Source organism: Mus musculus, chromosome 6 (genome assembly GCF_000001635.26).
Source record: "Mus musculus strain C57BL/6J chromosome 6, GRCm38.p6 C57BL/6J".
NCBI classification, from domain to species: domain Eukaryota; kingdom Metazoa; phylum Chordata; class Mammalia; order Rodentia; family Muridae; genus Mus; species Mus musculus.
The window spans coordinates 86,015,129-86,030,285 of record NC_000072.6 but is presented as its reverse complement, the minus strand read 5'-3'; the positions used below and the strand labels follow the sequence as shown (position 1 = coordinate 86,030,285).

Below are 15,157 nucleotides of genomic sequence, written 5' to 3'. Positions count from 1 at the left end.
ACAAAGTAACGATTTGAAGAGAGCAAAACTACTCAACAGACCTACCCTCTACCACCAGCTACAATCTCCGACATGTTATCCACATGCTAGCAGGAAGGGGCATTGCAAGTCTAACATGTTGATTGTTTTCTGCTTCCATACTCATTTCAAGCACCTTTATTCCAAGTGTTGGGCCAGGTATTCTTTTCATGAGGGAAACATAACTTAAAAACCACCCATGCAATGACAGTTCAAGGCACAAGTTAAACACATGACAGGCTCAGCCAGCTCCAATGCAGTCAAAACTACTCTCTTCCTGTCCTTTGCTCTAGGAAGGATGTAGGACTAGCCCTTTCTTACCCATTAGTCCGAAATCTTAACACAGAAACCTGAGATTTGATTTCTATTATTTATAAGCTTATTTGAAGCACTTGGTTCTTCCTTACGAACTGCCAGAGGAGGAGTGGGCATGAAGAGGTGGCAATGTGTGTCATAAAGACAATTTTTTTTTTTTAAAGAATTTGACAGAGTGTGGGTGAGGCTTGTTTTCTGTATGTTTATCTATTCACTTCTGGCAGAGGATGGAGATGGAGGGTAGAAAGGAAAGGTGTCTGAAGAGCCAGACAATAGGCCGGTTGCAGGCCTGACTGGCATCCTAAAGCAGCCTGCCCTGCCCTGCCCTGCCCTGCCCTGCTATCCTCTCCCTTCCCCCAACACCTGGCAGGCTGTGGTTGTGATTTCAAAACAAGTAACTGCTGGACCCCTGCCTTCTGGACCCGGGACCCAGAATGGCCTTCTCTGCTCCTCCCTGGGGTGCAGAAGGGGAGGGGAGGAGACACAAGAGAAAGAAAAGGTGGGCGCTAAAGATGAACTCGCTGGTAGTACCTCCTCAGGGACAGCGGCCTCCCCTACTCCACCCCCAAAGCTTTGGGATAACATAAAAACGCAAGCCCTGGGTGCCCAGGTATCAATCTCCCATCCTGCGCCATCTGCCCTGCCAGCCCCACTGCATTCAGCCAGGCAGGCGCATCCTATGAATCTGGACCCCAGAGCGCCTAGCTGGGCAGGCGCACATCCCGCGTGGATCCCGCAGGGCGGCGGCCCGGCCGTCTCTCCGAGAAGGCTACACCTTCTCGGTGTAGCAGGCATCACAGACCCTGAATGCCCATGTCCGCGCGCAGGCCCATCTCCAGAGCTCAATGTGACAGATCCGCAGAGCCGCAGGTGTACCCAGGCGTCCGCTCCTGCGCGGGCGCAGCCACTCCCAGGCTGAAGCTGAGCTCGCTGTCATTCTGTGGCTCCAGCACCCCGGGGATCCGCCTGCCGTGGCGCCCACCCTGTTCCTTCTTTGGTGCCCTACCTCGTACTCTGCGGTCTCGCATCCATCCCCAAATTCACCCAGCAAGGCTGGGCAGCGCTCCTCGACTCTGGGATCCGCTTCCTGGACTCACAGCTCTTCCGCTGCGTGGCGCTTCCCGCGCATCCCACAGCTCGGGACAAAGGCCCTAGATCCGCGTCCCCGAGGCGGGCGCTGCAGTCAGAGTCAAGTCCAGAGCCCGCGGGAGGCTGGAAGAAGTGTGAGCTCCCAGCAGTGCGTGATGACAAAGGGCCGGGCGAGTGCGCAGCGCCCCCTCCAGAGCCCGGCTTGCTGCAGCGTCCCCGCCCGCGCCCTGCAGCAGCCTGGGCCAAAGGCAGGACCTGTCCCTCAGGAGAAACCCCAGTAAGACACACTCTGCTCTGAGTTTACACTCGGGGTGTATTTTATTTTGATTTAGGGTCTCAGGACATCTTGCCTTTGAGAGGTAACTTTCAGTGCTGCTAGCTAGTGACAACTGGATGACTAAACTCCAAACCAGATAGATTGATCCTGATTCTAATTCTGACCCCATCTTTAACTAGGCTGGGGGCGCACTGCTGTAACCTAGACAGCCTCTGCTTCCTCTGGCCCCTTGTACTTCTCTACCCTATCCCCTACTCCCCTGGAGAGACCCCAGTGGCTGAGTAGGGAATCAGGATTCATCTTCAGATCTGTCACTCCCCAGCCTTGTGACCTTGAGGATAACTCTGCGAGCCTGTTCTCTCCTGGAAAATGACCTGATCTAATGTATTTGTCACCTGGGCCTTTTCTAATGGTTGGGACAGGATTCTTCAAAGCCCTTGGAAAGCAGGATGTTGCAGGCAGTCAGGGCCTTACACCTCCATCCTGTTTCCTCCAACTCCATGTTAGTCACTCCCAAAGCTCTGAGAAATACGCCTGTCAAAACGTTCAGCCTCCAGAAAAACCTCTAGCCACTGAAGAAGAGCCCTGCTCTCCTGACATTCCCAACAGCAACCCTTTGGATTCCAACACAGTCAGACAGTACCCAAATCTCTGAAAGTGGTCCAGGAATGGACATGTGTGTACACATTGGTGGGGGCATGTGTGCATGTGCACATGAGTACATGCATGTACAGAAGCGAGAAGTTGATCTCAGGTGTTCCTATCGCATTCCACCTTATTTTACAGCATCTTTCATTGATTATGGAAATTGCCATCTTGGCTAGGCTGACTGGTCAACCAGTAGAACAGACATAGAAACGTGTGCTGCTATGCTTGGTTTTCACATCCCGCTGGGGATCAGGTCTCAGGTTCTCATGCTTGCCTGGCAAGCATCTCACCTACCCACTGTCCTAGTGAGTTTTGACCCGATCTAAAGCAATGATTCTAAGCATCCTAATGCTACATGACCCCCAACCATGAAATCATTTTGTAACTATAATGTTGCTATTGTTATGAGTCATATGTAAATATCTGATATGCAACCCCCATGAGGGCTACAACCCACAGGTTGAGAACCACTAGTCTAGAGTCATCTAGAGTTGAAGAATTGCTCAGATCAGACTGGCCTGTGGGCATGTCTGTGGGGTGATTGTCTTGATTGTTAATTGGTATGGGAAGGCCCAGCCCACTGTAGCCAGCACAATTCCCTAAACAGGTGACCCTGACCTGCAGAAGAAAGCCAGCTATTAAGTATGAGCCTGACTGACCCATTCAGCAACCTTTCTCCATGGTTTCTCCTTCAAGTTCCTGCTTGAGTTCCTCCCTTTACTTCTCTCATAGACTGTGACCTGGAAGTGTAGGTTAAACAAACCCTTTCCTCCTTCCTGGGTTGCTTTTGGTCACGGTGCTTATCATAGTACTACAGTGAAACAGAACGTTCACCAAGCTATGTCCTTCAAATAGCTTAAACAAGTACTCTGGTAGTTCCTTTGTATACAGGCTTGTGAGAATGGCCATTCTAGGGCTCGTCCAGTGGTAGAGTGCTTGCTTGAGATACATAAGGTCCAAATACTCAGTAGTAGAGAGGTGGGGTGGGCAGAGACTATTAACATGAATAGTCTCTCAACAAAAGCCGCTACTGCTGCGCTGTGCAAAGATCCACCACCACAAGCCCAGAACAGCCCACAGGCATGCCGCTCAGATGCCAGGATGACTGATTCTTTGCAGTTCTCCCAAAACCCACACCATGATCCCCACACCTCCTCCACCTCCACAGCTTCTCACACGTTTCTGTGTCTTCCTCAGATGCAGTCATGGTCTCTCTTACTCTGTGCCGAAATCTGACAACAGAGCAAGTCACAGGGGTGAACTCTTGCCTCTCTGGTACCTATGTCTAAAGTTCCACAACCAAGTATGAAGCAGTGTTCCCTGTCAGAACTCCAGGGAAGCTGGGAGCCCCCTTTTAGAATTCCATGAAGTGGTAGGTAAGGCAGGCTCCTTTCCTACCAGGCTGCCTTCCTCAACAGAATCTCCACAGGGAATCAAGGACCATTTCCTAAAGCCTCTCAAGCCAACTCTATTACATTCAAGTGTCTCCCTTTAGGGCACTGGTCCCCCCCAAACTAACAGCAGACCCTCCTCGGACCCCAGCACTATCCAAAGGCTTCATGCAACATTTTCCTCACCCAGTCCTCAAAAGACCTCCAAGAGATGGGCAGAATTATCATCTCCTCTTCACTGGAGAAACTGAGACAGAGTAGATAGGTAATTTATCCAAGACCACACAGCTAGTACATGGCAGAGCCAGGGTTCTAAGCTAAGCACCCTGGCCCCTGAGCTTGTGATGGCCTCTACTTTCCAGAGGAACAAGAACGGGTGTTCTGAAGCAGAACTAGAAGCTAGCTGTTGTAGATCACGTCTGTGATCCAAGCACTCCAGGGGCAGAGGCATGTGGATTGCTGAAGGATTGAAACCACACATTTGAGACAAGCCTGAGCCGCATATCAAATGCAAGGCCACACCTCTTCCAAAGGCAGAAGTGGCAGAACAAAGTGGAGAGACTAGCTCTCCTTAACTCACTCAGAAAGTGATCCTCCTCCTAACCCACCACAGCATTTTCAAAGCAGAAAAAAAAAATATGTGGCCCTCTTCTCCTAAGGCTTTGGGACTTGTTCAAATATCTGATAGGAAGCAGGAAATACATCAATTTTGCACTGGCAGCCTGTGAGATCCCACTGATGTTGCAGGCATTTTTGTTCAATTTCCAAACTCATGTTGAAACCCAATCACACATAAATATTGGAGGTGGTGTCAGCTGTCACCATGAAAGCCCAACAATGCCTGGCCCTTCTTGAGCAGGGACAGAAGAGCTCTGGAAACCCCAATCAGAACTGGACACTGCAGCTAGGTAACCCCAGGGGGACAGATGCACTTTAAAAGTTGATTTTCTAATTTTCAGATTTGCAGTAAGATAATTTTTCAACTCTAAGTCTTTTGAGCATCTCTGTCAGCAAGTGGCTAGAGGGAAGGGAGACAGCAGGCAGCAGGTGCCCAGCACTTTGTTATGGAGCTTCTAAGATAGCCTCAAGGGTTCCTGTCCTCCTGGGATTCATCATGAGCTGTTGGCAATACTGATTTGCCTCTAACCTAACTTTTCAGCTAAGATGGTGGAATGTTGTCGGTCTCAGAGTTTCTATTGCTTCGAAGAAACACCATGACTAAAAAGCAAGTTGGCGAGAAAAGGGTTTATTTGGCTTACACTTCCATATTGTGGCTCATCATTGAAGAAAGTCAGGACAGGAACTCAAACTGGGCAGGAACCTGGAGGCAGGAACCATGAAGGGGTGCTGCTTACTGGCTTGCTTCAGATGGCTTGCCCAGTCTGTTTATAGAACCCAGGGCTACCAGCCCGGGGATGACACCACCCACCATGGGCTGAGCCCTTCCCCCACTGATCACTAATTGAGAAAATGCCTTACAGCTGGATCTCACAGGGGCATTTCCTCAGCTGAGTCTCCTTCCTCTCTGATAACTCTAGCTTATGTCAAGTTGACACACAAAACTAGCCAGCAGTACACTGTCTTAGGGTTTCTATTGCTGTATAAAACGCCTTGACCAAAAGCCACCTGAGAAGGAAAGGGTTTGTTTCATCTTACAGCTTGTAGTCTACCATCTAGGGAAGTCAGGGCAGGAACTCAAAATAGGAAGCTGGAGGCAAAGGCCACGGAAGAGCACTGCTTACCTGTTTGCTCCCCATGGCTTGCTCAGCCTGCTTTCTTATACCACTCCAGACCACCTGCGCAGATGTGGCATCAAGCCCAGTGAGCTGGGTCCTCCTACATTACTTATTAATCAAAAAGGGTGGGGGGCACAGACCAATCTGGTAGGGGCTTTTCTCAACTGAGGGTACCTTTTCCCAAATGACCCCAACTTGTGTCACATTGAATACCAACCACTACAGACACCATCTACGGCATTAGTCATAAGAGTCTTCTCTTGTGGCAGACTCTCTTGGTTGCCTTCCCAGCATGTGCACTTTTGTTAAGTAGACATATTGCGAAGGCCTGCCTGGCATCAGGCATGGAGGTAACATCAGACCATCACCAGTTATTAGCAGAAACCCTTGCTCCGAAAGTCCTAGAGGAAATTAATTCTGCCAACAACCATGTGTGTGTAAAGTCAGATCCTTTCTCGTGGAGCCTTCGCATGAGAGTTGTCCCTGGCTAATGCCATGAGACCTAGAAGCAGAGGACCAGGTGACACCACATCCACACTCATCAGTGACCCACAGAAACTGTGAAACTGTTGCTCTAAGGTTGCTCTAAAGCTTATCACTCATATGAGAACAGATAACCACTGCAGAGTCCACATCCACTGTTCCCTGACTTGGTGTCCAGCAGCCATCTTCGGGGCATTCAGCTTCTCACCCTGAACATCAGAGAGGCTCCAAGAGGCACCTTCTACACTGTATCCCAGTCACTTGTCTCACAGCAGTCACCTGCTTGACACGAATCTCTCAGGGCTTGCTCCTGTTCTACTGTGGGTGCTTCCTGAATTTGTCCCAGTTTACCTCAGACACAACCATCCACTGTTATAGCAATTTGCCACTGCACACCAAAATTGAAAGTGGGAATTTTCCTGAGATACCATCTCCATAGTTTCGTGGGCCAAGTCTGAATATGACTTGTAGCCATGTATGCTGTTAAGATTCTCAACCACTATCACAAATGGCAAACAGCAGCAAGACAGCTGCCACACTGCCATCAGTGTGATGCCAACTTCCACACACCAGAAACCCTGCAAATAAATCTCTCTCGAACCTTGAAATCAACCCAATTCTTACTAAGACCAGGTGCATGGCTTTTCATGGCTCCTGCCCTGCTCTGTCCGCACACGAGTGGCTTTAGTGTATGGAAATCTGCTCTAGTCCCAGAAGCTAGAAATGCTGTCCACCGCTACCCTTACCCCCACCTCAGCAGATGCTCACATGCTCATTCTGGATCCTGCTTTCCAGGAATGTTGCTGAGCTTGCACGGCCCTTTCTAACCCAGGCTCTAAATCCCCTCAAATGCCATCACTGTCAGCCTCAGGGATTCCACTCTCCAGATTCTCTCTAAAGGCAAGGAGAGGAGTGCTACCTACACAAAGCAAAAGTTCACAGAAGTGACATGCTCGTGGTTAGCTTAAAAGATCTAACAGTGCTAGGCGTGGTGGCAAGGCCACAACCTACATTCTGAGCCCCCTGAAAGAATACTTCCCAGTAGAGAACCTTGATAGCTGCCAGAAAGTGTTCAGTCAAGCTACCCAGGCAATATTCTAGAACTTAGTATAGTCACCTCTTTGAATAACATAGACGGAAACCTTCTAAGCATCCTGTTGTCAAATCAAGGCTAGCTTTAGGGGCTGAGAAGGTGATCCAGTAGGCAAGAGTGCTTGCTTGGCAAACATGAGGACCTGATTTAGCATGCCCAGCAGCCAGCATTCGGGGTGGAGACAGACAGGATGCAGGGAGCCCACAGTACAGCGCCTGCCTACCATGCCCCCAGTTTGACCTCTTGCACTGCATAAGTTGGATGCGCTGGTACATCTGCAATGCCCATGCCTCGAAGGAAGGCTATCAAAAGTTCAAGGCCAACCTGGGCTGCATGCAATCCTGTCTACAAACAAACGCCTCTTTTTAAATACCAGTGGACAATAAGTTCTTAAAATAAGAGGAATGAATCCTAAGAATGTACCTAACACAAAATCAGCGCTACTTACAAGCCTGCTTAGAAGTCAATTCTGACAGAAGCCAGAAGCCCAGTGAACATCAGGCATGGTCTTCGTTCATAGAAGTGGCATGCTCTTGGTTAGCTTAGAAGGCCTAACAGTGCTGGGTGTGATGGCATGCATCTGAAATTTCAGAACTCAGGAGGCTGAGACAGCTGGATAGAGAGTCTGAAGCTAGCCGGGGCTACCCTAGAAGATCTCATCTCAAAGAAAACCAAACAAAAACCAATGAATAAACCCAGAAAAATAAGTCTTGTTCCTTTTTCTGAAGAAAATTCCGGACCTGTTATTCTTAGAAAATAAGGACCTCATGCATATACATTTGCTGTGGTCCTGCTGAGCCCAGCCTGCTCCGTCACTCCCCAAACTCTTGTCTGACCCAGGCCCAAAGGACTAGAAGAACGGCACGAAAATCAGAATGTCACCCACCTCACAAGGTCCAAGGAGAACTGAACATAAGTTCAAGTCTTGCCTTGGTACCCTGTATCTACCTGTATGCACCTGGGGAGCACTGTGCTTGTTAGCATAGACAGGGGGATAGCCTTCCCTCTTCCCTCCCTCTCAACCACAACCATCCTACTCTTACAGGACAACAGGAATCATCTGCTATCATGGACTTGCAAGAGGGTGTTAATTTTATTGTCTGTGTATGAGTGTTTGCCTGCAAGTTATACATGGCTATTGTATGCACGCAGCACCTATAAAGACCTTAAGACAGCATCAGATCCCCTTGGAGTTGCGTGCGATTGTGAATCACCATGTGGATGCTGGGTCCTGAACCCAGGTCCTCTGGGAGAGCAACCAGTGCTCTAACCACGGAACAACCTCTCCAGCTCCAAGAGAATGTTATTTCAAGTGGCCATACTAGGAACACCAAGGCTAAGCATCCATCCACCCAGGAAGTCTTTAGAAAGCCAATCAGAATGGAAGTCATGGTCACTGAGTAGACAGGAGGCACAGGGCACTTTTAGAGCAGAGCACTGGCTCTTCCTATAGAGAGCTGAGCTTCCTGTGGCTTGGTGGAGCAAGCAAAGACCATGTTAAGTGGATACTAACCTGCCAAGTACAGTGCCAGACACATTACATCTCCTGAAACCCCGTTAGTTTATATACAAGATAGATACAGTCATTACTTCTGTTCTACATATAGAGCAACTAGGGATCAGTTCAGTAGCTGATGCAAGGTTGTGCTGCTAGCAAATGACAACAAGCATTTGAACCTCAGCAGTCTGCCTCCAGGCTCACTTTTAACTGCCATTTCGCTGCTTCCCAAGGCACCCACTGCACCCCTGCACATCACTGAGCAACGTGCAGGTGCTGGTTGTCTCGACTCAATCAGTGATAAGCCTTTCTTATTGCAGCAATATTTACTACAGGGCATGGGTTAGACCATCTATAGCACAGACAGCAAAAACAAAACAACCTATCAGTTTCACCTGAAGGGGCATGAATCCAGAAAGCCTTCTGATAGGTTAAATAAGAGCGCAAAAGAAATAAGCTACAGGGGCTGGAGAGACTGCTCAGCAGTTAAAAGCATTTGCTCCCCTTCCAGATGACCCAAGCTCAGATTTCAGCACTCACTTTGGACTGCTAACCTCCCCTGTAATCCTAGCTCAAGGGTATCTGATGCCCTCTTCTGGTCTCTGTGGGCACTGCACACGTAAATCTTTAACAAAAGGAGGAACAAGCCTTCCGTGTGGGATGTGTAGCTCTGTGGGAAACCCCTCTCCCCATGTGCCTACTGATTGATTGAGGAACACAATCATCTCCAAGCAAGCAAACTCCTTTCCCATATCATCTCATTTTAATTATATTTTACATGAAAAATACTCATCTTGGCAATGCTTTTTGAACTTTTCAACTTATACATGACTATTTTAGAAGGACTCTTTCATCAGACTCCTAATGAGTGAAGTAACTCCTAGTCTCAGGTACTGTGCTCTGATGGTAGCTGTACAATGGCTCACTATGGCCAGCATACGCCCAAGGCCCCTCCTCTTCTTTCTTCAAGCCACTCGCACAGCTGGTAGGTTGGGTAGCATTTCCCAAGAGCTCTCTAGTCGAGGACACATGAGGGTCAGAGGGTCTGCCACTGTGGGTCTGCTCCTCAGGGCTTTGTTTCTAGAGAGTGTAGTGACGGTCAAACAGTATAACATGTCAGTCAGAAATAATTTTAAGATTTAAATCAACAGATTCTAAACTCCTAAATTTGAAGGGTTCATTTCAGGTGTAAAAAGAAAATGTTCGCACTGAGAGAAGAGGCCCACTGGGTTCTCTAACCTCCAGTGCTGTGCAAGGGCAAAGCATATGGACAAAACCCATAGTTTGCAAGGAATGCAACACAAAACACAGCATTTCAGCAATGCAGTTACCATGCAAGGGAGAGTTAGAGTTAGTCTTGGCTTATGCCTGTTATCCCAGCATGCCAGGGGCTGAGGAAGAAGAAAAAAATCACAAGTTTGAGGCTAGCTTGTCTCAAAACAAAACAGGACACACCAGTAAAAATTAAGATAGCCAGCTATGTGTGCCTGTCAGGGTTTCAATTGCTGTATGATAAAATGCCACAATTAAAGGCAGGAAAAAGTCTATAACTTTCAAGTCACACTCCATCTCTGAAGTAATTCGGGGCAGGAACTGAAGCAGAAGCCACAGAGGATCATTGCCTAACTGGTACGCTCAGCCTGAGAACACTTGCCTGGGGGGGGGGCACTATTCACAGTGGGCTGAGCCTCCCACATAAATCAAGAAAATGCCCTCACAGACTTCCCTACAGGCTGATCTTATGGGAGCACTTTCTTAAATGACAGTCCCTCCTCTCAGATAACTCTGGCTTGCGCAATAACAAAAAACTAACCAGTACAGGGCACAAACACTGTCCTGTGCTTTCTCCACTGTGGCCAAGAGAATAATCCATGCCCACAGTGTCAAAGCACCTTCCTTCCCAGCAGACACCCCAAAAACTCCCCCACCAAAACCTTCTAATTCTACTACACTTGTTTCCAGAATGTTCCTCCCATCTATAAGCCTCCCCACTTCTTCTGCACTTAGAAAACGTTTCCACTCTATCTTGTTTGCTTTCTTTAACCCTCTGACCTCCTCTTTCCATTCTCAAACTGCCAGGATAGATGGACTTGGAGTTTGCTTGAACCCAAATACTTCCTGCCCATGGCCCCCCCTACCTCCAAGAGCTGGAGTGCAGCTTCCTTCCTTTCCACCTTCCAAGGGCTAGGCCTGGCTTCTCCCCCACCATCACCTCCCCAGTCTCTGTAGTATCTTTGATGTTCACCACCCCCTGGGTTTTTTTTTTTAATTCTCCCCTTAGTTTTATGGTCCTAGCTTGAGCTCCTGGGTTCTTTTCTTCCCTGGCGGCTTTCCTATGGCTAATAGCATCACTTCAGGCTTCGAGGTAGAGCCCTCTGTCTCAGCACACCTTACCTTCCCTTCTGACAGATCCACCTGCAGGTCTGTCCATGAGACAGACCAGAAACCAACCAGAGCCCCCTTCTGCCTTGGGTGTTTCCGCACTGACTGACCCTTCTGATATTAGTGGCACTCTGCTGCCTCGTGGCTTATTAAGCATGATCAGCAGATACTCACACAGCCCCTTTCTATCCTGTCTAGTGGCTAATCTGGCAGGAAATAGCCACCACAGAGAGCTTTGATGGGAGCCTCTCCTGGTGTCCCAGCCACCAGAGTCCTTAAGGAACCAGCAGTCTGCAGGCAAGGGTCCTGGTCAGTGCTGGGGAGGTCACAGTCCTGACACTTCTGATCTCAGTGACTATGATCTATATTTTGAGTTCCCCAAGTTGGGATCAAATAAAACAAACGTTAATCATTTTCTGTAAATTGCCTAGCATGGCACCTGGGATATAGAAATAGCTGAGAAAATGGTGGTCACCACTGTTCTAAATTACTTTTTTTTTTTTTTTGAGACAAGGTCTCCCTCTGTATTATAGAAAAGCTTTGAACTAATAGCAGTGCCCCTGCCTCAGGCTCCTGGGTGTAAGACCTCACACCCAGCCTTATTTTAAATTCTTAACCATTTACCTCTGAGACCTTCGCTTCTTCCAGAACACAGCCGAGTATCTGTATGTATTCTGTGGCACCTTTAAGGATATCAACTTTACTGGGCTTCCTGCTCTGTGGTAGAAACGGCACCAGAGCCTTCAGCTTGGCAAAGCCACGGTTGAGATTTTTTATCTAGAAAACAAAGACGTGGTGATTCACTGATCCATTAGCTTCCAAGACATTTCTCCAAACCACAGAAGAGGGTGGTGAGGGTGCACGTTGTCCACTGTGCTCTTTAAATGAAAGTTTAAAAACATGTAGAGCAGCCTTGACATCACGACAGGGTTCTTCCAGTGCCTACTAGCAAAAAGTTCTTCTCCATTCTTAGCCATTCTCTCCTCAACTTCCATTAAGTCTCCGCCCCACCAGGTCTTTTCCCTGCTGCGTTTCCAGACCCTTATTCCTGAGGTGCTTGGCTGAGAGCTTTGGGAGTAAGTACTAGGCCTAAAGGTGCTCTTCTCTCTCCCTCTTCATGTCCTGTTCCAGGGTCACCTTTGCTACAGCCAGACCCAAAGATTACGACCGAGATACTAAAACCCATCAGCAGAGGACACTCTAACCACAGCCCACCATAAACCCTAGTTCGGCAATGGGGGAAGATTAAGAGACATTACATCCTTTACAATTTATGGGGGTAGGGGAAGAAGGCTCTGTGGGTAAAAATGATCGCTGTAAAAATCTAACACCTTGAGTTTGACCACCAAATTCCATATAAGATTGAAGGAAAGAATCCACTCCATGAAATTGTCCTCCATACTTCACAATCGTGCTCCCCCTTAAGACAGACAGACAGATAGATCTTTAAGTAGCTCCCATGAGGGCTGGAGAGGTGGTTCAGTAACCCAGAGGCTGTATTGTTCTTGCAGAAGACCTGAGCTCAGTCAGCTTCTACCACCGATATCAGCCAGCTCACAGCTGACTGTAACTCCAGCTCCAAGGCCCTCTCCAGCCCCCGTACTCAGGTGCATACGTATCCACACAGCACACACACACACACACGTAACATAACTTAAAATAATTTTTTAAAAAATTGCACCGTCCAGGAGGGCCTGCTGGAGAGACAGCCACTCTCATGGCCCTTAATGCGCAGCCACATGGAGGTGCAGTTGTCAGTTGTAACAAGGCCACTGGGGACCTGGACCAAGCCTCGAGAAAACGAAGTCACCCAGGAGGGCAGAGAGGAAATGCACAGTTGTCGGATATTGAGCACCCACGAGCATGGCAGTGGCAATAAGGTGGCCCTGGGTCCTCACCCGTTCACGCTCTTTGGCGTTGGCCACACGCCTGCGCTCCAACACCAGATGCAGGTCATCCGTGGTGGAGTAGCCGCCTGAGGGCAGGCGCTTGAGCCTACAGATGGCGGCGAGCCGGGGCAGGGGCCCCATCTGGGCCTGAATCAGCTCCTCCAGCACCTCAGCCTGCGGAGTGACCAGGAAGGGCTCTGGGGATGCAGGTGCTGTATCCATGGTGGTCAAGACCACGGGCAGCAGAGGCACCTGGGCGCCTCAGGTGTTCCAAGCCTCGGAGGGGGCGGGGCATGCGAGGGCACGAGGTAGAGGGGGCGGGGCATGCGAGGGCACGAGGTGGAGGGGCGGGGCATGAGCTGAGGAGGGGCGGGGCATGAGGAGGCCATGAGGTGGGGGAGAGAGGCCCATGCGCAAGGAGCTTAACTGTGACACACTTGACGCACCTGAGTGCGAGGTGGGTTGCGGAGGAGGCGGAGCCTTGGATGGAAGGAGCTTGTAGAGGGTCTGGGCCCTGAGAGGGTAAGAGGAGGAGGAAGGAGGCTCTGGAGTTGCCAAGGCAACTGAGGTCAAGAAGGCTGTACACCTTTGCTCATGGTTTGGTTGCGCGAAGAGGGGCCAGGGTGGGGTTGCCGGGAGCAGGTGGTGGTGAAAAGCCCCTGGAGAGGCCATGATGAAAGGGTCTTACACTCTGGCCTGCAAGGCCTGAATGAGGGTAGGAGGCACCAGGGCTGGCACGTGGACGTCTGCAATCAAAAAGCTTGAGGCACCTGAGCCTGGAAAGTTGCCTCTGAATTCCCTCCCGGAGCCCCCATGGTGGGCGGCGAGGATCGACTCCCAGGAATCCCCTGACTTCTCTCCCATGTGCTGAGGCGCATGCAACCCCACACACACACACATTCGGGCCAAATAAATAATGGAAAGGAAAAAAAAAAAAGCCTACTCTCTGTCACACCTTAAGCTCTGGGTGAGTGACGGAGCACATGAAGGGCTACCATGGTCTACGGGCTTTGTTCCTGGAGCATGAGGCAGGACTCGGGGAGGAGCAGATTTGGGGGTGGAGGAGGGGGCCTGTGAAGGGTCAGCCCTGGGTGGGTCCTACAGAGATTTCTGATCCGAGGGTCTTTCACCCGTGTGGAGGCTAGATGGGGCATCTGAAACCAGGAGGAGGGGTGTCAGCCTCGAGCAGATAGTGCTGAAATGACTTAACCTGACTCACCTGGGGCCAGGCGAAGATATGGGAGGCAGAGTGCTCCCATACGACTCTGAACCATCAAGAGGTCTTACACCATTAACATCCGGGACACTGGACTCTAGGACAGGAAGAGAGGAAAGGGTGGTACCACGAAGGGGCCAGTGGGTCCTTCAAAGATTTTTGATCAACAGGTTCAGCATTTTCTCAGCCTCCTCCACATGCAAGATGAAAGGGCAGGACTAGGTCGGTACACGAAAGACCATAGTAGAAGATCCTTTCCCCTGGCTCACCTCACAAGTCCTGACCGCCAGGCCCCTGGGATGGGCGGAAGTCCGTGGACAAGGGACTTTAACTTTGGTGCACTTAGTGAAAGTGCAGAGGATGAGGAGAGAAAATGCCTCTCGCCCTGCCTACACTGCCTAAAGTGCTGTGGGCTGAGCATGCTGGACTCTCAGAGGAACCCTCTAACACCTGCCAGGGGCTGACTGTGAACACTGGCTCGTTGCAACACTTCAGGTTATCTCACAAGCTGGAATCACCAAGGAGGTTGGTTTCCTGAGGTGCCTGAGCCCAGGGTTCTGGTTTCATGGGTCTGAGTTCCTGAATGCATGCAAATATTTCCACACACATAGCTACGTCCTAGGTTCCATCCCCAGCCTGAACTAGCAGGCTGCAGGCAAAGTTGCCAGCATAATAGCAGAGAGCCCGAACCTGAAGTTCCCCTTGTTCAGGCTGCACACGTGCTACATGCTGCGACTTCTTACTTTCCTGGCTTACCACTTTCATTACATTTTCCAAACCCCATTGTAACTGTTTATTATTGTTGTTGTTGTTGTTGTTGTTGTTGTTGTTATTTTATGGTTTTTTATCTGAGATTTCATCCTGTACTGCCTACAGTAGGTCTAAATTTCTGGACACAAGTCATCCTCCTGCCTCAGATTCCAGAATACTAGAGTCACAAGCAGGTCAACCCACACCTTGGGGATGGGGAATAAAAATGGAGTAAAATAAGGGGAGCTGCTCATTCCGTTGGGAGTTAGAAGGCACGCAGTAAAGAGTCACCTTCTCCTCTCCCCGGCTGCCCTCCCTGCACCTTCACCAGATGCAAGCTGGGGTGATTGTCTGGGCCACACCAGCAGCTTC

The 15,157-nt window shown here is 49.6% G+C and overlaps 2 protein-coding genes across 5 annotated transcripts in view; both read right to left on the bottom strand.

Moving 5' to 3' along the window:
* Add2 (adducin 2 (beta)) overlaps positions 1-1,605 on the bottom strand; it is a 95,729-nt gene extending 94,124 nt beyond the window's left edge. For all 3 annotated transcript variants that reach the window (NM_001271857.1, NM_001271858.1, NM_001271860.1), the window contains exon 1: positions 1,340-1,605. The gene's annotated coding sequence lies outside the window, so the exon portion shown is untranslated. The remainder of the gene's footprint in view (positions 1-1,339) is intronic.
* A 7,684-nt stretch (positions 1,606-9,289) lies between these two features.
* Figla (folliculogenesis specific basic helix-loop-helix) lies at positions 9,290-13,792 on the bottom strand. 2 transcript variants are annotated; one of them, XM_017321595.1, is made up of 4 exons: positions 13,266-13,792; positions 12,829-12,993; positions 11,555-11,707; positions 9,353-9,628 (listed from the first exon to the last, which is right to left on the bottom strand). In XM_017321595.1, exons 2-4 carry the CDS (start codon positions 12,958-12,960, stop codon positions 9,410-9,412), a joined length of 504 nt encoding a protein of 167 aa, XP_017177084.1. In that variant the 5' UTR covers positions 12,961-12,993; positions 13,266-13,792; the 3' UTR covers positions 9,353-9,409. The 2 variants fall into 2 exon arrangements, with proteins under 2 accessions (NP_036143.1, XP_017177084.1); NM_012013.2 differs by lacking the exon at positions 13,266-13,792 and having other exon boundaries at positions 9,290-9,628; positions 12,829-13,095.
* Between the last annotated feature and the right edge of the window lie 1,365 nt (positions 13,793-15,157).